At 37.6% G+C, this 21,305-nt stretch overlaps 1 protein-coding gene across 1 annotated transcript in view; it reads left to right on the top strand.

Moving 5' to 3' along the window:
- The window catches only part of COL21A1 (collagen type XXI alpha 1 chain), a 102,124-nt gene that overhangs the window by 67,612 nt on the left and 13,207 nt on the right, over positions 1-21,305 (top strand). Inside the window, exons 17-25 of the mRNA XM_081325700.1 lie at positions 237-290; positions 7,236-7,280; positions 7,406-7,459; positions 12,362-12,415; positions 13,097-13,150; positions 15,049-15,120; positions 18,256-18,291; positions 19,503-19,547; positions 20,914-20,946. Coding sequence (XP_081181826.1) covers positions 237-290; positions 7,236-7,280; positions 7,406-7,459; positions 12,362-12,415; positions 13,097-13,150; positions 15,049-15,120; positions 18,256-18,291; positions 19,503-19,547; positions 20,914-20,946 — 447 coding nt within the window. The remainder of the gene's footprint in view (positions 1-236; positions 291-7,235; positions 7,281-7,405; positions 7,460-12,361; positions 12,416-13,096; positions 13,151-15,048; positions 15,121-18,255; positions 18,292-19,502; positions 19,548-20,913; positions 20,947-21,305) is intronic.

Raw genomic sequence — 21,305 nt, 5'->3', positions numbered from 1 at the left:
GAGATTTATTTCACAGGAAACAGGCCTGAATATAGATTTTGCATCATTGGCAAGAGCTGTAACTAAATACAAGTGGAAGAATTAAAAAAAAACACGGCTTAAAGATATAGCTTTGTGTATTTTACTGGCAGATTTTAGATATTTCCCATATATTGGTTGAGTTAAGTTTATGCTGTTACAGTTTCCAGTGTGCTACTGGAAATTTAATAGTTTCATGATTATTTCTTAACATTAAGGGAGAAGTTGGACAACAGGGCTCTCCAGGACCAGAAGGAAGACGGGGGAATCCAGTAGGTTTTTCAATGACTTTTATGTCAAGTTCTTTATCTTTTGAGGTTGTTTTACTGACATTCACTTGTCCTTGTTAAAATCTATTTTTAAAAGTTGAGCATCCAAACAGAACACAACCACATGCCAAATCCTGGCAGCTGATCTTTTAATGTTTCTTTAAGAGATTAGGGAGGATTTTTGTCTTTGTGTCACTACTGTATTTTTCTTTTTGATGAGCAATTACTGACATTCATCAACATGACTATTTCTTCCTTTCCACCTTAGAAAAGTAGTGCTTTCATAGGGAGCCTGTTGACATAATGTTGTATATTGTTTGTTTATTTAAAACAACTTTCTACTGCTTCCATTAAAAGAAGACTCAAAGTGGTTCATGATTAATACTTGGGGGCATTCTGAAGTCAGAATTCTGAGAAATGGAAGCTGGGATTGGTGTCTGCAGGACAACCCCCCCCCCACACTTTACAGATTAAAGTGATGAAAAGAGTTGTCATGCCATCATAATGCAAGTTACAACTCTTTCATACATGCCTATGACATCTTAGCACACATATTGAAGGAGCAGAGCTTGGGTTCCACCCAACCTCACCCTGGGGAGTATCAGTAACTAGCAGTAAGATCTGCATCTCAATCTATCCCCAAAGGTGAGTGGTGAGAGATGGATAGATAAACAGACAGACAGACAGACAGGTAGAACAATAAAGCAATGTCTGTCAGGAACTAAAGAATTTTGATCCAAACATCCTTGTGAGGTACATATTTTTTTACCATAGTTCCAAGTTCTTCAAAATTCTAACTTGCCAGTATTCTTCCTCCTAAACTCTGCCTGCTGAGCCCATGTTACAGAGTTTCCTGGACCCTTCCGTTTTTCTGTTCCACATCTCCATTTTTTTCCTTCTTGGAGGTACTGTCAACATTTTATCAATTACTTTAGTCTCTTGTGATTCTTCTATACCTTTTTAGTCCTCAACCTATAACTGGCTGTTACCATTTGAGAGCATGGTAGACCCCCCAAAATCTACTTACTACCTGGTTTCAGAGTGCCAGTGTTGCCTCCACCATGGTCACATGACCACATTTTGGATGCTCAGCAACTTACCTGCATTGATGGCCATTTGCAGTTGCATGACCTCAATTTACTATGATTTTGCAAGAAACGGGCATTTACTTCCCATTTCTGGCAAAAAAAACGCCCCATAGTGAACAATGGGTTCATTTAATGATTGCAGCATTAGCTTAATGCAGACATGTCAAACTTGTAACGTCACGTGATGTCGCGCAACATATCGGGAGAGTTTTGCCATTGGCAGCAATGGAGTGGGCGTGGCTTCTGGATGATGCATCCGGCCTGCGGGCTGGCAGTTTGACACCCCTGGCTTAATGACTGTAGTGTTTGCTTAATGACTACTGCAAAAAAGGTCATAACGTTGGGTTTAGTGACCCAGTTTGCAACTATCACAACTTATGGTCATATTTGCCAGGCTCAATTACAGTCATAGCCCAGGAAGTACTTGTAGACCTACCCTACACTGCTTTGATTATCGTTTTACCATATAGCAGAAAGCATGTTTTACAGGAAAAAAAATTTCTAGAGCAGGAGAGAGAATTGGATTGCAAATTAAAATTCTTCACTCATATGCCAATGGAGGATATACCCTGTTAATTCCACAAAGGACTTCCCCTACGACTGCCTTTCCTAAAGCCAATGATTCATGAAATGCTCCATACAACTTTTATAACACTCCCAGAGAGTGGCATTTTTCCCATTTGTAAAGCATCCAAACACTCTGTTTCCCTCAGTTATTTAACCATTGTATGGATAATCTGCTTTGAGTTAGTGTTTGATCAGAGACAGACATTTTTTATCGTTTCAGTTAATGTAGTGCTCACAAAAGCTAAACGTTACATGGTACAGATTAAATTGAATAAAGCCAGCAGTTTTAATTGTTTAGAAACATTAAATTGAAACTTATACTTCATGTTTAATTGCCTATCTGTATTTATTGTGCAATTGTTTAATCTATCTTTAATCTATTTTTGGGTTTGACATGTGTCTTCCTTAATTCCTCCACCATTCAGTCAGAGCTGAAGAAGCTTCTTGGATGAGAAGCAAAACATTGTCAAGGAAAAGCAAAGTCCTTCTGGACTTTTGGGACAACCATGACGCAGATGACTGAGAATCTCCATAGACATCTGGGTGGTATATCACAAAGCAGATATACCTTTCCATTCCACAAATTCCTTGAATCTGCTTTAGAACAGTGGAAAAGTTCACTCGAGTTGCAAAATACATTGTTAATTCATTCAGATTAAAAGTTAATTAACTTTTGAAATTAAACAACAGTTTCATAACTATGCTGGAGTATTTTGTTTGCCAGTATTTGACCAAATATCCAGCCTTTGCCAGATGGTTTTAGACAGATTAGAGGAAGAAAATACTACCTACTTTAGAATGATCTTTCTTCCTAGAACTCTATGCCTTTTTTTCTATGTGACTTGCAGAGGATTCTTTGTTTAAAATTTCCTTCTATAATTTTTGCCAAATGCTCTGTGCTCTGGCTGTTCTCCTGGCAGCTTTCTGTGTATCAAGGAATAAATGTTATGTAACAAAGAAATTTAATTTTGAACAGAAAATAAAAGGGTTTGCCTGTTAATAAGATCCACCCAGATGTGGAGTGATTCTTCCCTCTTTAATTTTTGCTCATAAAAATGTAGGTGTCAGCCACAGTGAACTCTCGTGTGGAGATACCATAAGAAGAATCAAAGTGAAGGCTACTTTTGAGCATAGTTTTGGGGAATATATATTATTTTTAAGCTGAAACTGAACATGATTGCTACTAATTTTTCAGCTATTCTGAGGCAGGCTTAAAGAATAGCAGCAACAAGAATTAACTGCCAACTTGAAGTCTAACAAAAACCTATTAGAAATAGAAATAGAATTCTTTATTGGCCAAGTGTGACACACAAAAAGAATTTGTCTCTGGTGCATAAGCTCTCATAGTACATACAAGCAACAAGTGACAATCATAATGATAATCATAAGAATACAATAATAAATCATAGATACAACACTCAATGATAGTCATAGGATACTAAAGCAATCAGCATAAATCATAATAGGATACTAAAAAAAAGCAATCAACATAAATCATGAGATACAACAAGTTATAGTCATAAGAATCTAAGGATATGGTAATAGGACAGATGAGAAGGCTAATAAGTAATACAGCCCTATTAGGTGGTTTGACATCCCAGGGCCTAGACAGTATTGTGGGAATTAGTTGTTTAACTATATATATATGTATATATATATATGTATGTATGCATGTATGCATGCATGCATAACATATATATGTATATGTGTATGTGTGTATATGTATATGTATGTGTGTGTGTATAATTATTAGCAAGGTGCATTCAAAAAGCCTTGACAAATTCTTAACACATATTTCCCTTGCCTTCTAGCTAATAAAAGAGAGAAAGAACCTGTGGCTCAGGAAGTTAAAACAACTGCCTAATATATAATCAGCCCAGGTTCGAATCTCAGATAAAGGGTATGACTGACTGATGAGAACATAAAGAGTTCGAAATGATCATCTCAGCCTCCCAAAATTCTTTATTAGCAATTTGAATAATTTGCACAAATAATGAGCTGTCATAAGTTGACTATATCCTGTGGATAAGCCTTGAGTCAGGCCAAAACAGGAATGAAAGAGTTAATTAGCAAGGTGCATTCAAAAAGCCTTGACAAATACTTAACACACATTTGCCTTGCCTTCTAGCTAATAAAAGAGAGAAAGAACCTGTGGCTCAGGAAGTTAAAACAACTGCCTAATATATAATCAGCCCAGGTTCGAATCTCAGATAAAGGGTATGACTGACTGATGAGAACATAAAGAGTTCGAAATGATCATCTCAGCCTCCCAAAATTCTTTATTAGCAATTTGAATAATTTGCATATATATATATATATATATATATATATATATATATATATATATATATATTATTAATATTTCTATACCGCCCTTCTCCCGAAGGACTCAGGGCGGTGAACAGGGCAAGAATAAAATGCAAAGTTACAAATCTTAAAAGAAAATTAAATAGTTGCCCATTAAAAAACAATTAATACAATACGTTTATAAAAACCCCAAAAATACAGCAATAAAAACCCCAGCAATCCCCCATCAGGCCAGGCCGGCTTGTTCGAATAAAAATGTTTTCAGATTGCGGCGAAAGGAGCGAAGATCGGGCGCCATCCGGAGCTCCACCGGTAACTGATTCCATAGTTCCGGAGCGCCCACAGAGAAGGATCTCCCCCTGGGGGCCACCAATCGACATTCTCTGATCGGTGGCACCCTGAGGAGTCCCTCTCTGTGGGAACGCACAGGGTGCAGGGAAGTTGATGCCGGCAGTAGGTGTTCCCTGAGGTACTCCGGACCCCTGCCATGTAGGGCTTTAAACACCATTACTAGTACCTTGAATCTCACCCGGAAGACAACTGGTAACCAATGCAGCTCACGGAGCAGAGGTGTAACGTGGGAGTATCGGGAGACTCCCAACACAACTCTCGCGGCTGCATTCTGTACCAGTTGTAGCCTCCGGGTGGTCCTCAAGGGCAGCCCCATGTAGAGAATATATATGTTTTCTGAGGTTTTCGCGGGTGTTTGTATGTGGATCTTCGGGTTTTTTCCCGCGTAGAATTGAAGGTATAGGAGCAACGTTTCGACGGAATCCCATCCGTCATCCTCAGGCTGGTGGCTTCAGCTTCAGGAAGCTGAAGCCACCAGCCTGAGGATGACGGATGGGATTCCGTCGAAACGTTGCTCCTACACCTTCAATTCTACGCGGGAAAAAACCCGAATGACCAAAGATCCATATATATATATATATATGTGTATATATATATACTGTATATCAGTCATTAACAGAAAAAATATTACAGGAAATAAACCTAATAGTTTTTCATAAAACTCAGAATGAAAAAAAATCTAAAAGTGCCTTCATGAAAAACAATATTCAGTAGACTGCATGTTTCAGGCTCTGCATAGCTTTTCCTTGTTGTAGTGATAGGTTAGCCAGAAAGTATTTTTTAGATAAACATGATTGCCAGATTACTATCTTGATAGGACTTTTGATTGATGGATTGATTGATCAAGTCTATTTCAATTCTTACAGGCCACATAAATAGATCTTCTAGATAGGATGGGCCATTCAATTCTAATAGTGATCAATTTACATTAGTTTTCTATTCATTTATGTATAAATCAGTCCATTTCGATAAATAAAGAGAAGCCCTCTAGATGTCTTAGGCTTCTACTCATATCACCCCAAGCAAAATGGTTGGAGAAGTCTTGGGACCCCAATATATGAAAAAATGCCCATCAGTCACATTCTTCCCATCTGCGATTTCTGTTACAAATCTAGTTGTTTTCAATGCAGCGCTAATCTCTCCAACAGCAGTCTCATAAGATATCAATATATTTAGCAGTACAGCATTTGAAATCTATGTGCATAAGCAAAAATTACACTAGCTAGTAGGGATATACTATATGGTCTTTGTTCCTGAATGCAATTGCAAATGTAGAAAGTAGGAAATGCCACTTTTAGTATATCCAAGTATACTACACATTTTAATTAAAATAATAAATTCTGTTCTTTTAAAAATATTGCCTTAAGAATTTAATTACTATGTGTTAGACCTTTGGAGGCAAAGTGTGCTTGTAAACTCTGCACACAAATGTATTTCCTCTGCTTCTTATGATCAGCATAATGTGATAGGTGAGGTCTAGGTTGAAAATCCCCTTGTAAAATTCAGCATGTGGCTGTTCTTGGCTCCCTGCAAGTAAATCATATGATATGCTCACCCCTGGCAAGAACTGTTGGGTTTGTTTCATGTGGCTTCCAGTAGCAAAGAAAACTAGCAGCTTCTGTTTGTGGTATGCACGTTGTGTGACAAAGTAACTTCTGCTAAGGTTAAATGATTGTGGGTGCCATGAGCCTTGGTAGTCATTAAATGAGTCACAGCCACTGTGAATGTGGAGAGTTCTGTAGACTCAAACCAGCCCAAGCCAAAAAGCACAACTGCATTTAGATTGTCAGGGTTTTCCAACAGAGACACCAAGTACTTTTCTGAATGTTTTCTTGCCAATGCTTTTTATGGCGTAGGAGGAAAGGGTCATAACCCAAACCTTGCTACAATGAGGATGGAAATTAGATTTTCTTTTTTTTTAATAAAGACCTCATTGTTTTTTGTTAGTTTCCCAGAAAATAACTCTGTCCAAAAATAAAAGCTGTTTTTGAGATGAAACATTTTTTTCTTAATATTTTACAATATCCCTAAAATAAAACAGAAAAAAGGGAAAGCAGAGAAAGTTTCATGCAAAAACTTTCTCTTGAAAGAAAGATTAGTATCTTGCAGACACAAGGAACATTAATCAATTCAAAAATACTTTTGAAGATACGTTATGCATAGGGATTCCATAGGTTTTTTTTAATGAGCTTGAAGCCTAGGATAGAAACAGCTATGTAAGTTTAATGCTCCATAAGAATAATGATGTATGTGGTTAAAGATCCAGATCAAGAATTTTCAGATGCCTCCCTCTGTGCATTGTTGAGTCATGCTCAAGAATCAGTCAAGAATTCTAATTTCCTCTGTTGATTGACAGCTCAAAGGTTATATACCATGCAAAGTGGTATATACAAATATAATAGGTGATACTGCCAACATGCAGCTATTTGTAAGCAATGTTCATGATTGTGTTTCCTCATAATGGATAGTCATTCGCACATAAATATGCACTTACAACTTCTGTTTCAAGTCTGATATCACAGTGGGATATGAATGCGTAATTATTTCCAAGGATAATTAAAGAAGGAATAAAAAGCCTCAAATGAGAAACATAGTGGTGCTTCTGTTTAATATGCTTTAATTTATTTTCCCCAAGGGAATTCCTGGGATCCCTGGAATTCAAGGAATAAAAGGAGATAAGGTATTTATCAGAATGTAGACTTTATATAGAGATATTTCCTGGTTTGTTTGTTTTTTGGCTACTGCTACAGTGTATTCTATAATAAATTAAATAATGTTTTATTTTGTTTTTTAAATTTATCATAGGGTGAAAGTGGGCTGCCAGGACAAGAAGGAACAAAAGGATCGCCAGGGTTACCTGTATGTTTTTGATATTCCATATTTTTTAAGTGGGTATGGCAAAATGCCAAATTTATAGGAATCATGGACCTGAAGAAAATCAGGCTACCCAGTTCTGCATTATACTTTCACAGCAACTGTAAAATCCTGAAGTCAATATGTCTGAATGAAATGAATTGAACACAATGATGAAATGAAGACAAAAATGCTAGTTTTAAAATAGAGAAGAAAAACAGTATAACTTCATTAAAACAAACTAATTATGCTACAGATGCACTGTCTTGAATTAATGCATACTGAATACGACATGGAAATTGAAATTAAATGCTTTTTTGAAAGGGGGAGACTATTCATTGCCTTAAGGATCCTTTCAAATGTTCTGTCATTCACTTATTAGGGAAGTTGAAAATTATTATTCTTTCCATCACATTGAACAGTTTTATAACAAGGAGGCGCCTCTGTTCTGACCTGTTAATAGCTTCCACAAAATGATTCTCTTTCCAGAATGGATGGTACGTTAATTTTGAACAGATGGTGGCTGTCACCAATGTAAATTCAAAGTGATGGGTATTCTTTATGTAGACATAGCTCCATTTTAATAAAGAAGTATTTTGGAAGAGGCTTCATCTTTCAACTGTAGATTTAATCTCAGAAAGTACTATAATAGTTGGGGAATTCAGTCAATGAAGGAGAAAAAGTGCTATTACTAGAGAATGACATGAGGCATACAATAGTTTCACATGGACCCTTTTCCTTTTGCAAAATACTCTTATTACCCCTCTTCTTGATATTTGTGCTGGTATAAGATTATATATACACAGGTCAGGCTTTCTGTTTTATGGTGACCACCATAAAGATAGATTGGTCATCTATTTTAAGATTGCCACTTAAGTTTTTTCTCTGCCATTTCAATAGCAGTTTCCACTTATTCTCTGAACAAAGACTTCTTACTGCAATCCCCATCTTTTCCTGCCTGTTTGAATTTGTATTCTGATCGCTGTGATAGGTTTACCAAATAAGCAATTTTTGCCTTTTGTTAAAAAGGTTCATGAACTCAGTGCATATTTTAAAATCAAATATTTAGCTTTGGGTTTCAGTTTAATTATTGTTACTTACCACTTTAATAATAGCAATCCTCTAGTTTATTGAAGCATAGTGTATATGTTTGCTGTATGAATGTTACAAACAAGTTCTCACATTTGAATTTATATGAGAATGGAAGATGTGAATTAAGGCTGTGGCTGATCCTTGTTTGCTTATTTATATTTATCCTGTGCTTATCATTATCTCTGGAAAGAAAAGGTCCTTTCCTACTCAAACTAAGGGCAGTGCCAGTGCATATATACAATTTGTTATATCTCCATAAATATCATAGGAAGATGATGATTCTTATCATGTTGTAAGCTGCTTAGTGTTGGCTTTCACTGCGAGATGAGCAGCATATATATTTGATAAATAACTAGAGTAAATAAATAAAGAGGAAGAAGAATGTGAGCTTGCAATATAGACCTAAACTTTTATTCTTAGACAGATCACTATTATTAAAGTCCAACCACTGCTCAGGCAGAAAACCCTATACTATTTCAGACAAATGGTTGTCCAGTCTTTTCTTAAAAACTTCCAGTGTTGGAGCATTCACCACTTCTGGAGGCAGGTTGTTCCACTGGTTAATTGTTCTAACTGTCAGAAAGTTTCTCCTTAGCTCTAGGTTGCTTCTCTCCTTGACTAGTTTCCATCCGTTGCTTCTTGTCCTGCTTTCAGATGCTTTGGAGAATAGCTTGACTCCCTCTTCTTTGTGGCAGCCCCTGAGATATTGGAACACTGCTATCATGTCCCCCCTCATCCTTCTCTTCGTTAAACTAGACATACCGAATTCCAGCAACCATTACTTATATGTTTTAGCATCCAGTCCCCTTATCATCTTTGTTGCTCTTCTCTGTACTCTTTCTAGAGTCTCAACATCTTTTTTCCATCGTGGTGACCAAAACTGGATGCAGTATTCCAAGTGTGGCCTTACCAAGGCATTGTAAAGTGGTATTAAGACTTCACATGATCTTGATTCTATCCCTCTGTTAATGCAGCCTAGCACTGCGTTTGCTTTTTTGGCAGCTGCAGCACACTGCTGGCTCATATTTAAGTTATTGTCCACTAGGACTCCAAGATCACTCTCACAGTTACTACTATTGAGCAAGGTACCACCTATACTGTACCTGTATATTTGGTTTTCCTTGCCTAAATGTAGAACCTTACTTTTTTCATCATTGAATTTCATTTTGTTAGATAGCGCTCAGTGTTCAAGATAATACATACATTTCCTAAAATCTTAACATTGGTCAGGCATCCTTTTAGGCTAGGATACATTTTGCATTTTGAAAGTATGTAGTGGGCACATCCACAAAATGGTTGGTATAGGTTGTTGCTTTGCAGCATGGTGGTTATTGTTTCTCCAAGATGGTTTCTGCACGTGCAGGAAGCACCATATTAGTTCAAATAGTACATTTTCCAGATCATTTATTATTATGATTATTTTTCAGTCTCTTCTTCCCATAGGAAGAAGATAGGATCCGTTTATTTTCAAGTGCATGGATTATTTAAATATTTAGAGTGGCTGAAGAGAAATCAGTCAGAATATAAAGTGAAATTTATTTGCTGTTCGTTACAGTAGTTGTTCCAGAAGAGAATGGATGAAAATCTTGTTGACAATTCATATGAAATACCTGAGGGAAATTTCATCAGGAATTTTGTTATTGTTAGTTGCGAAGTCGTGTCCGACCCATCGCGACCCTATGGACAACGTTCCTCCAGGCTTTCTTGTCCTCTACCATCTTCTGGACTCCATTTAAGCTCACGCCTACTGCTTCAGTAACTCCATCCAGCCACCTCATTCTCTGTCGTCCCCTTCTTCTATTGCCCTCAATCTTTCCCAGCATTAGGCTCTTCTCCAGTGAGTCCTTCCTTCTCATTAGGTGGCCAAAGTATTTGAGTTTTAGCTTCAGGATCTGGCCTTCTAAAGAGCAGTCAGGGTTGATCTCCTCTAGGACTGACCGGTTTGATCAGGAATAAGGAATAATTATTCCCATTATAGTTGCCAACGTCAATCATTTATTGTTATATTTGCCATTAGTAACTCCAGTTTTGGAGAAAGAAGCAACAATAATTTGTTATACTGTATTTTAAAAACTTGCTTCATTCTTGTTGCATCATTTTTGGCTACTTTTGTAAAAGTGCTACATCATGAGTGGGGAGCCAGGGGACTTTCAGATGTCGCTGCATTATATCTCCTAGCATCTCTTGTGTTTTGTAGTGCTGGCAGGGGCTCATGGGAGTTGGGATTTAGTAGCATTTGAAAGGGTACAGGCTCTTCATCTCTGTGCTCCAGACTGTATAAGAAAAACCTATTTGCAAAGAATATACCCCCCCCCCAAAAGACTTTCTTTAAACTTTCCTAACTTAAGATATGGGATTGGCCCTTTTGATTTTGAACATGTGGAGATTCTTGTGTTAGTTTTGTGGCTTCTGCAAGGTTTGTTTTTTGGGGGGGTGGGGACGGGGAGGCTTTTTAGTCTAGGTTATTAACAAAACCAACCTTGGAAAATCCCTTCTTCTATCCCTTGTTATAATTCTTTCTCTCTCTTGTTGGCTTTGTCTGTGCCAAATATCAGGCTTTTTAAATGAACAAAAAATTTACCCTAGTGTGGCTTATTTCATTGGCATTGTGACTAGGTCAAAAAAGGTTAAAGCGCCCTATGATTCCAGTGAAAACAGAATTATTTGAGCACCTTGTGCTTGCCGTTAATTTTAAGAATGTAGTTTTGATAGTCTGTTTAGTATTATGTCTGGCTTGAATCTGAGCCATACATAAAGCACCAGTTACATGCACACTTGATCTATTATAAACAGAGGATTTTCACGCAGAGGCTTGAAACAGGCTTGCAAACACTGACTCTTTGAATTCATTGTACTTAATGCTTGGGCAGATATAATGTAAACACTGATGATGGGAAAGGAATAGGAAAGAGAGCAAGGGAAGGGGCGAACGTGTATCCTCTGTGCCAGTTTATCATTTGTATATTTTATAACTGTTGGTAATATTAAATATTTATGTTCTAACCTTCCTTAATTAATGGATCATTGCACTTAAGAGGCACTAACAACTATGTAACTTTAATTGGCCCTTGCAGATGAAGAGAGAGAAAATTAATCATGCCTTAGTGGAGTTAAGCCCAAATTTCTATTGTGATTGCCAAAGTCCAAGCAGGATCCCACTGGTGCTGCTCGTGTTGGAGAAGCCTCTCGGCATTTTTCCTAGTCAAGCACTTCACACAATATATTTTTGGATCACTCTTTGTTGTTTAATTTGGTTTCAGTGTCAGGTTTTAAGTCTAGTATTGATGACAATGCTGTTTACTCAACTAGTCGCTCATCCACCTCTTATTTCTCTTTTCCGTTGTGAGTAAATTTTTCCACTCTATTGAATACATTGAAATTGTATACATATAAGGCAGAATTGATTCAGATGAACATGGGCTGGCGGAGTAGTAAAAATGCCTGATTTGTTTTTTTTAAAGCAAGCATATTAACTCTGAAAGAGCACTTCATCTCTTTTGGAAAGGCTTTTACGAAAAGGGATTATCAGTCTCCAAATAATAAATATGTAAACTTTATATTTATTTGTATTTGAAAGGAATTAATGATAAATGTTCAATTGAAAGTAAAAATATAAGGCAAAAAGAGGTGGAATGCAGCAACACGCTGCAATGTATGCACATTTTCGATCTGTGTTATTCAAATGTAAGAAATGAAAGGGTTCACGTTAGAAGAAATTGTAATATAATCTGTATTGATTATGTTCCAACCTTCTTAGTTTTAAAAATAGATTTTGAGGGTTGTTTGTATATGTCCATTTTTATTTCTATTTCTTAGGGTCTTCCTGGACTTGAAGGATCATCAGGCTTACCTGGAGGGTCAGGTCCTAAGGTACATTTTTTGCTTTGACTTGTAAAAAAGAAAGTCTTAAAAATGTTACCCAAATTTTAAGTAAACAAGAGAAAAATCAAATATACGAAAACTCTTCTGAAGTCTTAACTGAGTGAACTCAATATTTGGGATCGCAGGAAGCTTGATACATGCAAGACTTTTTAAGATGGTTTCATTCTGTCCAAAAGTGATACAGCAGTTCTTTCCTTAAATTGGAAGGGGGAGCAAGAGCTTGCACATCTGAATAGGTGAAGTCTATGTGCTTCTTGTAGAAATCTTGGAACATGAAAGTCTGTGCATTGAAACTTCTATGTCCATGCTCATTGTATGGGATTCTGTAAGTCCCACAAGCCCTGTACTGCAGTCTTTCAATGCATCTCCTTCACGTATGTAAGAAATGAAGAGATGAAGTTGTAAACTGAACTGTAGCCATTCCCCTTTCACTCTCTAATATGTTCCTTTATTCTCTTACACACACACCAGCACACTCAGATACAGTCACAATTCATGATACTGCTCAAAATTACTCTGTGTTCATTACGATAGGGGAATTTCAGAAAAGGAGTAGCTCCAGAGAAGGAAGAGTTGTAGTAGTGTAGCATGGTTTATTCATTTAATTTGCCTCTCTAAATGTTTTGTTCAATTTGTTTTAGCAACTCCATTAACGTCTCACATTTGCAGGGCAACAAGGGTGAACAAGGACCTCAAGGGAAATCAGGAATTCCAGGTATCAAGGTAAATTTGACTAAGTTTCGGTGTGTTGTGAGGCAAGGAATTACATTCTTTGGTTAACATGAAAACTATGCTTGCTTTGTGTTCAGTGTTCATTTCTCTCTTCCTGATATGAACTTGTGATTACTTAAATGCTTTGCTTCTCTTGCTAATTAAAGGACAAACTGCCTGTATTAGCTACTCCTTATTAATAACAAAAAGCATGAACTATGCTTACGGATGGAGTTCCCTTTTGCAGAAGCTCCAGGGATGTATATGTTTTAGGATGGAGCACCAGTATCCATACACAGTTTATTCAGGTCTTGTACCTCCTTTTCCATGTTAATTTTTGTCACTTTTAACCATGGCTCATGTTGACATCCGCAGAAAGTTCAACCAGAGCCCTTTACATCTAACATTTGTGAAAGATAACCTTTGTTGAAAGTACAGATAATCCTTGACTTATGGCGATTTGTTTAGTGACCCGTTTAAAGTTATATTGGTGCTGAAAAAATGACTTATGACCAATTGTTACACTTATGACCGTTGCAGCATCTCTTTGGTCACAGGATCAAAATTTGGGTGCTTGGCAACTCGAATGTATTTATGATGGTTGTAGTATCCCAGGATCCCATAACTGCTGTTTGCAACTTCCCCATCCAACTTCCAATAAGCAGAGTCAACGGGGGGGGGGGGAGAGATTCACTTAAAAACTGTGTGATTAACCTAATGACCCCTGTGATTTCCTTAACAACCACAGCAGAAAAGGCCACAAAATTGGAAAGTTAACAATGCCACACTTAGCAATGGAAAGTTCAGTCCCAATTGTGATTATAAATCGAGGACTATCTGTATCTAGAGCTCCACTGCCAATTTAAACTTGTCTGTCATGGTTCGGTGGGGAACTTGTTGGCTAAATGCTTGTAGCAGTTAGAAATGAGGTGATTTTTAAATTTTTTTTAACACTGCAGCTCTTTTAAATGTTTGCATAAGTTAAGTTCTAAAATAATTTTATCAGGGTTGTGATAAAAGAGCTGTGCTTTTATGTAAATAATTCAGTTTTCTTAATGTTGATGGATATTTTCAGTATTCTGAGCAAAGGCAAGAATAATGAATGTCCTTATGAGTTTTCATCACGCTTCTTACGTTTACAGCTCATTTGATGTCAAAATATCGCAGGGATTTACTCTGTGGTAGAAATATTCAGGAAACAGCCCCCCCCTGCCCGAAAGATATGAGTCTTCTTCTTCTCTAACAAGCGTTGTAAAATAAGGATATGAAAGAAATACTTTGCTGGGGAGGTGGGACAGCTGCATACAGTATGTTCCATGAATAATATAGCGACTTTAATACTATGTAAAGCAGACATGTCAAACACAAGACCCGGGGGCCGGATCCGGCCCGCAAAGTGGTTTCATGTGGCCCGCGAAGCCATCCTGGAAACAGTGAGGGAACGGCCCTCACTGCCTTGGCCCTGGCCCAGAGACCCTCCTTCTGCCAGAGACCCTCAGATCTGTCCCACTCCTGCCCAGGCACCCATAGGCACCCTTGATGCGAATGATGTAGAGCTGGCCACGCCCACCCAGTAGGCCATACGCACTCTAGCCACACCCACCCTGGCCACACCCACCCTGCCCCTTGAGGGCAACCGCAATGCTGATGCGGCCCTCAATGAAATTGAGTTTGACACCCCTGATGTAAAGAGTTTAAAGAGCCATTTCATTCATGCTCCCTCATATTGTGAAGAACCTTTTCTTAAGATTTTTGCATGACTGTAATGCGAAGGCCCAGGAAAAAAAGAAGCCCACAGTCATTACCACCCATATGCTTTTGAATCATATATTGTGTCCACAGCTTCACAAGAACAATGCATTTTCATCGTGTGTAGTTTCCTATTTATGGAATTCTTTTTGGTTACTTAGGGAGAACAAGGAAGACAGGGTGATTCAGGTGAACCAGGCTATCCTGGGATGCCTGGTCCTCCGGGTTTGAAGGTATGCCTGTTGTTTTTATTTATTATTATGGACCTGTATTTCCTTTTGTAACAAAGCCCAAAGAATCAGTGAGCCTTTAGTTGTGAATTACCCTTACAAATTTAATACTTAAGACCAGTGGTGGGATCCAGCCGGTTCGCACCAGTTCGGCAGAACCGGCAGCTATTTTTTTGTTGCCCAGGCCCAGAATGGACTTCCGGAAGCGGCATCCACACAGAGAACCTGTTGTTCACATATCTGAATCCCATCACTGCTTGAGACCATTAGACAAAAAGTTAACTTGTAGTTACATTTCTCCCAATCAGAACCAGAAATTGCAGGACTCTTCTCAGAACATATGGTTGCACTGCTAACTTTTATCAGTGAAAAGTACATCTAATTCAGACAATTCCCTTAACCTCTGATGGTATAGTTTTTAATTTTCAGCTTATCTTTTACAGGTAAATATCCAGCTAGAATCATTTGTTTTGTCCGTATAATATCAGTACAAAGATAGAGATTAGTGGATTAAATTCCATGTTTGGCCTTCCTTAGAAGAGAAGAAACATTAGTTAATATTTATTTGTTTAATTTAGACAGCTTTTGTGCCCATATAATCATCATACTTTGGGAGCTCTCATGTGTGAAAGGCCACAAAATTTAAGAAAAAAAAACAACCAATAATTTTGTGTTTGAAGTTATAATAATGGTACTTAAAGACAGGCCCTTGAAGTTCTAGTCATTCCAGCACCCCTGCAGTTTTGTGATTGTGATCTGGGTGCTAACAACCATCTTGGGCCTTCGATAGTATAGGTGTCCCACATATCTGATCATGTCTATAGAGATTCACAGTCATCCAGGTCATGGTTGTTCCAAAGGTGCTTTTTAATAGGCAACTGGGCTTTCTTTGTTTTTCCTTGAAGACGTTTCACTTCTCATCCAAGAGGCTTCTTTAATTCTTCTTCAGAACTGAAGAAGCTTCTTGGATGAGTAGTGAAACGTCTTCAAGGAAAAACAAAGGAAGTCTAGCTGCCTGTTGAAAAAGCACCTTTGGGACAATAATGTGATCATCATTTGCAATGTTCTTTGTTGGCTTCAGACAAACAAAGTTAATAGGAAAGCTGGCAGGGAAGGTTGGAATTTGCACTCCGGTGTTTTTTCCCCTGAGACTAAGCAATGCTAAGCAATGCAGTCACATAACATCACACTTTATGATTGCATCACTTAACAGCAGAAATTATGGTCCAAATTGCTGTTGTAACCTGAGGTCTACTTAAATATGAGGACAATTATACCCGGGACTGCTTTACATTGGATGGCTAAAGTCACCATTTCTCTTATCTCATCACCATCCTGTAGACCAGAGGTCTTCAAACTCGGCCCTTTTATGACTCATGGACTTCAACTCCCAGAATTTCTCAGCCAGGCATGCTGGCTGAGGAATTCTGGGAGTTGAAGTCCATGAGTCATAAAAGGGCCGAGTTTGAAGACCCCTGCTGTAGACCCTCAAACAATATCTCTGATACTCAGCTCTCCTAAGCAGTTGAGAAGAATACCATGGTTGGTAGTATTGAAGGCCACTGAAAGCTTTGACATAGGAAAATCACACTTGACAGAGTCCCGCTTGCATGGTATAATAACTCGGAGAGAAAGATATGACATGGCTTGTCCTATCAATCTCTCCACGAGGCCACATGATACATGGCCTGTGGGAATACGGATACAAAAAAAAAACACACCAACTGATGGGAGTGGTGGGTGAAATTAGACCTTTCTATTATGAGGTCTAATTTGTATCCCTCCACCACATTTCCCTCATTTGTGTCAGTCCGAAGGCCATGAATATATTATGTATTAATATTGTTTTTATCACTTTTAAACAATTTTCTTCTTAATCATTAATTCAGTATCCCAATAGACACATTTATCCGAAGAACACAAGCTTTACAGTATTCTGAAGTAGCGTTTTAGGATCAACGTATTTTCTTTACAATATTATAAATTTACATTTGGGGAAATAAGTATGTCAAACATAGTATTAAAATTACACATCGCTGGACATCTTTGTTTAAAAGGACTTTTAGTGCCCTTTAGGGCAGGGGTCGGCAACCTCGGCTCTTTTATGACTCGTGGACTTCAACTCCCAGAATTCCTGAGCCACGAGTCATAAAAGAGCCGAGGTTGCCTACCCCTGCTTTAGGGAAACTGGGCAAGATTTACCTGAATGCAACAGTAACATCCTATTTGCAGCTGAAGATGAGTGTCTTCTGAAGATCTTTCAGTATCTGAAGACTTTAAATAAGTGCAATATCCTTCCTTAACATCAGATTTTCTTCTTATATCATGGGCTTTTTAATCAAAGCAGAAAGATAGATTGATACCCTTGTTATTGCATTGAGAACTTTTGTTCAAAATTGTTTAAACAAATAAGTGGGAACCAGAAATGTGGATGCAAAAGAAATTCTAACAGTGATGTGTCCTAATGAACTGGCATGCCAACAGTGACTGGAGATGTGAAATTAAAAACGAAAATTGTGCACTGCCATGTAGTAGCATGGCTCTAAGATGTGCAAACCATTGTTCGAGAGATTGCACATTGCCTTGGGCAAATGTATTGCATGATGTCAGGGAAAAATCCATTCATATGTACAAGATATTTCTACAACTACAACTGCAGATAGTCTTTGACTTACAACTATTCATTTAGTGACCATTTTAAATTACAACGGCATTGAAAAAGTGACTTGTGATCGGTTTTCCCATTGCAGCATCCCCGTGGTCATTTGATCAAAATTTGGTCACTTGGCACTGGCATATATTTGTAACAGTTGCACTGTCCCAGGTTCATGTGATCACCTTTTGTAATCTTCCCAGCTGGCTTGCCACAAGCAGTCAATAGAGGAAGGCAGATTCGCTTAACAACCCCATGATTCACTTAAGAACTGCAGTGATTCACTTAACAATTCCAAAAAAAAGGTTGTAAAATGGGGCAAAACTTGCCTGACAATTGACCTTGCTTAGCAATGGGAATTTTGGGCTCAATTGTGTTTGTAAGTCAAGGACCACCTGTAATAGCTTTTAATTTGCTTTAGTTTAATTTCACCATTACTGTTACAAATAACAGTTTAACAAGAAATTGATTTTTTTATTTTTCAGGGAGAGAAAGGAAATCAGGGTGAAAAAGGCATCCAGGTATGCTGCTTTTTTTTCTTTTTTTCTTTAGTTATGATATAACTAGGAATAATGCTTGCTTGATGTAAAGAACGTAAGCTGTGAAACTGCATAACATGTGAATCTGTGCTTTATTGTTCAGTCAGAGAAGCCATAGATCAGGGGTGTCAAAACTGCCAGCCCGCGGGTCGGACAAGTCATCCAGAAGCCACGTCCACCCCATTGCCGGCAATGGCAAAATTGTCCCGATATGTTGTGTGATGTCATATGATGTCGGGAGTTTGACGTGTCTGCCATAGATTGTTTTAGGTTTCATTCTCTGACCTCTGCTAGAAAGAACAAAACTACCATCCCAGGATCATAAATGTGATCTTGTAGAATTAATTAAGCTGGTCAGCTTGTTAGCTGAGAGTATATAGAGGATCCAATTGGTACAAATTTGTTATTTAAGAAACAATCTAAAGTTAATATGACACATTAGCATTGTACTTTATTGAGGTTTTAACACAATAAAAAATGAACAAGTTACATCCAAGCATGGCAGAGTTACTAATTAAGACCCTTTTGCAGTCTCCCAATCCCCTATTGTTTTTTCAACGAATATATATAAATAATAATAATAATAATAATAATAATAATAATAATAATAATAATAATAATAATAATAATAATAATAAGAATAAGAAGAAGAAGAAGAAGAAGAAGTTGGAAGGGACCTTGGAGGTCATCTAGTCCAACCCCCTGCTCAGGCAGGAAACCCTATACCATTTCAGGCAAATGGCTGTCCAGTCTCTTCTTAAAAACTTCCTTAAAAGACCTATTTGATCTTACACCTGTGGAAACTTTTTTCGATATCTTTTTCTGACATTACTTAAGCTGTTTTTACACCTTTGGCTTAAATATTCCTTAAAATTTAAGATCCGTTTAATTCTGCTGTCATTTCCCATTGTTTTGCTTCAGGTTTATAAATATCTGGTGTGGTGTGTATATTGTTTGAATCAATATAAATGTGATATAAAACAATGTGCTGAAATTTGGACAACATAAATTTCGCAGTTGAAATGCAAATTAGGGAACTTAATAATTCAAGCAATCTGTGAAGTCTACATGTAATCATCCTTAAAGCAGATATATTGAAATAAATGAATAAGTTTGTTAGGATCCCATTTATGTATAGTGTGTGGATATCCCGTTTCACATCAGTAACTATTTTAGGTTTTTTTTTTCTCTAGGGTCATAAGGGCGAAGGAGGCAAAATGGGTACTCCAGGCCATAAGGTAAGAAGGGGAGATTATCAAGTCCCTTCTGAATTTCACAATTTCCTATATCATGTATTTGCTGATAATGTGTTTTTTCCATTCTTTTATCCTTAAACAAAGCTTGTCAGACATTGATTTGGGCAATTCTCATAAGGCTCTGGTTAATTTCTCACACCAGACACTAGAAATATTTTGGGTTGATGGACATATTAGGAATATGCCAGTGGTCCTTGAGTTATAACCACAATTGAGCCCAAACCCTCTGTTGCTAAGTGAGGCACTTGTTAAGTGAGTTTTGCCACATTTTACCACCTTTCTTGCCTCAGTTATTAAATGAATCACTGCAGAAGTTCAGTTCCTTACATGGTTGTTAAGTGAATCTGTCTTCCCTGTCGACTTTGCTTGTGAGAAGGTTGCAAAAGGTGATCCCATGACCCCTGGACAATGCAACCATCATAAATATGAGCCAGTTGCCAAGTGTCCAAATTCTGATCATGTGACCATGGGGATGCTGCAACGGTCGTAAGTGTGAAAAAAAGTTCATAAGTCACTTTTTCCAGTGCCATTGGAAGTTTGAACAGTCACTAAATGAATTGTAAGCCAAGGACTACCTGTGCCAACAGCATGTACTTAGATTCTCATAAATAGCTGCCATGGTGTAAGTGGCCAGTCACAACATGCATGTTTTCATCACAAAACAAACTGATACGCTCCTCTTCTGCAACACTTAGACCACATTCACTCCCTCAGCATGTTCTGTGCCAGACCCAACTTACTTTGGGGGATCCTGAGTGCCTTGGCTTGCTGCCACCTAAACAAAGTTTACCATTTTATCTTTATTTTTAAAACAAAAAATGATGGTGGAGGCCTGCCCTTTTTTCATGGCTCCCCATTCTTTTATTTTTAATTAAAAGATTTTTTTTTAAAGGATGGTAAAGCAGGCAGCCTGACTGGAACAATGGACACATTTTCCATGGTAACTAAATTGGACGCCTCAGTCCCATTCTGGGACCATTCTGGGAGCATCCTTTGTGTGATTCCGGAGAGAAGGAGGATTCAGCTACAATCTCTTGCCTCTCGCTTGCATCCACAAAGGGGAGAATATTTTATTAACGGCATTTTTCTAAGAAGAGTTTTGGATCCAAGTCTATATGTTTAGTTTTAAAAGAGTACATTTTCCCCATCTTAATCTTGCAGAGTGATTCTTTTTCCTTGTTGGAAAAAAATAATAGTTCAAGCTGTTAGATGTCAGAATGCAAAAGATGGGCTTTTTTTCTTTTTAAAAAGTGTGTGTTTTAATGTAAGTAAATTTAACTATGTGTCAGTAGAAATAGTACATTTTCACAATAACTCATTATGTGTTTTACAATTTTGATTCCAAAAGGGATCTATGGGATTAAAAGGAGATAAAGGAGAGGTATGTGCTGTTTTTTAATTTTATACTCATTTCTTTTCTGTTTTTCTGAGTTTTTCTGAGTATTTCAGCTGCTAGTTTTAGCATGGAGTTTACATTGCATTATTGAATATAAATTTGTCAGTTTGATTTTGCTTAATATAACTTAGAGCTCAAATAGAAAAGACTCAAATATCAGTCAATCTCAAGCATTAGTTGTGTGTGTGACTAATGTAATGAAACCTTGAAAGGCTGCAATTACAGTTACAGTTTCCAGTAAGAATGTTGTTCACTGGCTACACTAATTGGGAATTCTAGGGTTGTTGTTGTTAGCTGCGAAGTCATGTCCGACCCATCGCGACCCTATGGACAACGTTCCTCCA

The sequence above is a fragment of the Vipera berus genome, assembly GCF_964194415.1.
Source record: "Vipera berus genome assembly, chromosome: 1".
NCBI classification, from domain to species: Eukaryota; Metazoa; Chordata; class Lepidosauria; order Squamata; family Viperidae; genus Vipera; species Vipera berus.
The sequence above is the reverse complement of the archived record's forward strand: the minus strand, read 5'-3'. Positions and strand labels throughout refer to the sequence as shown.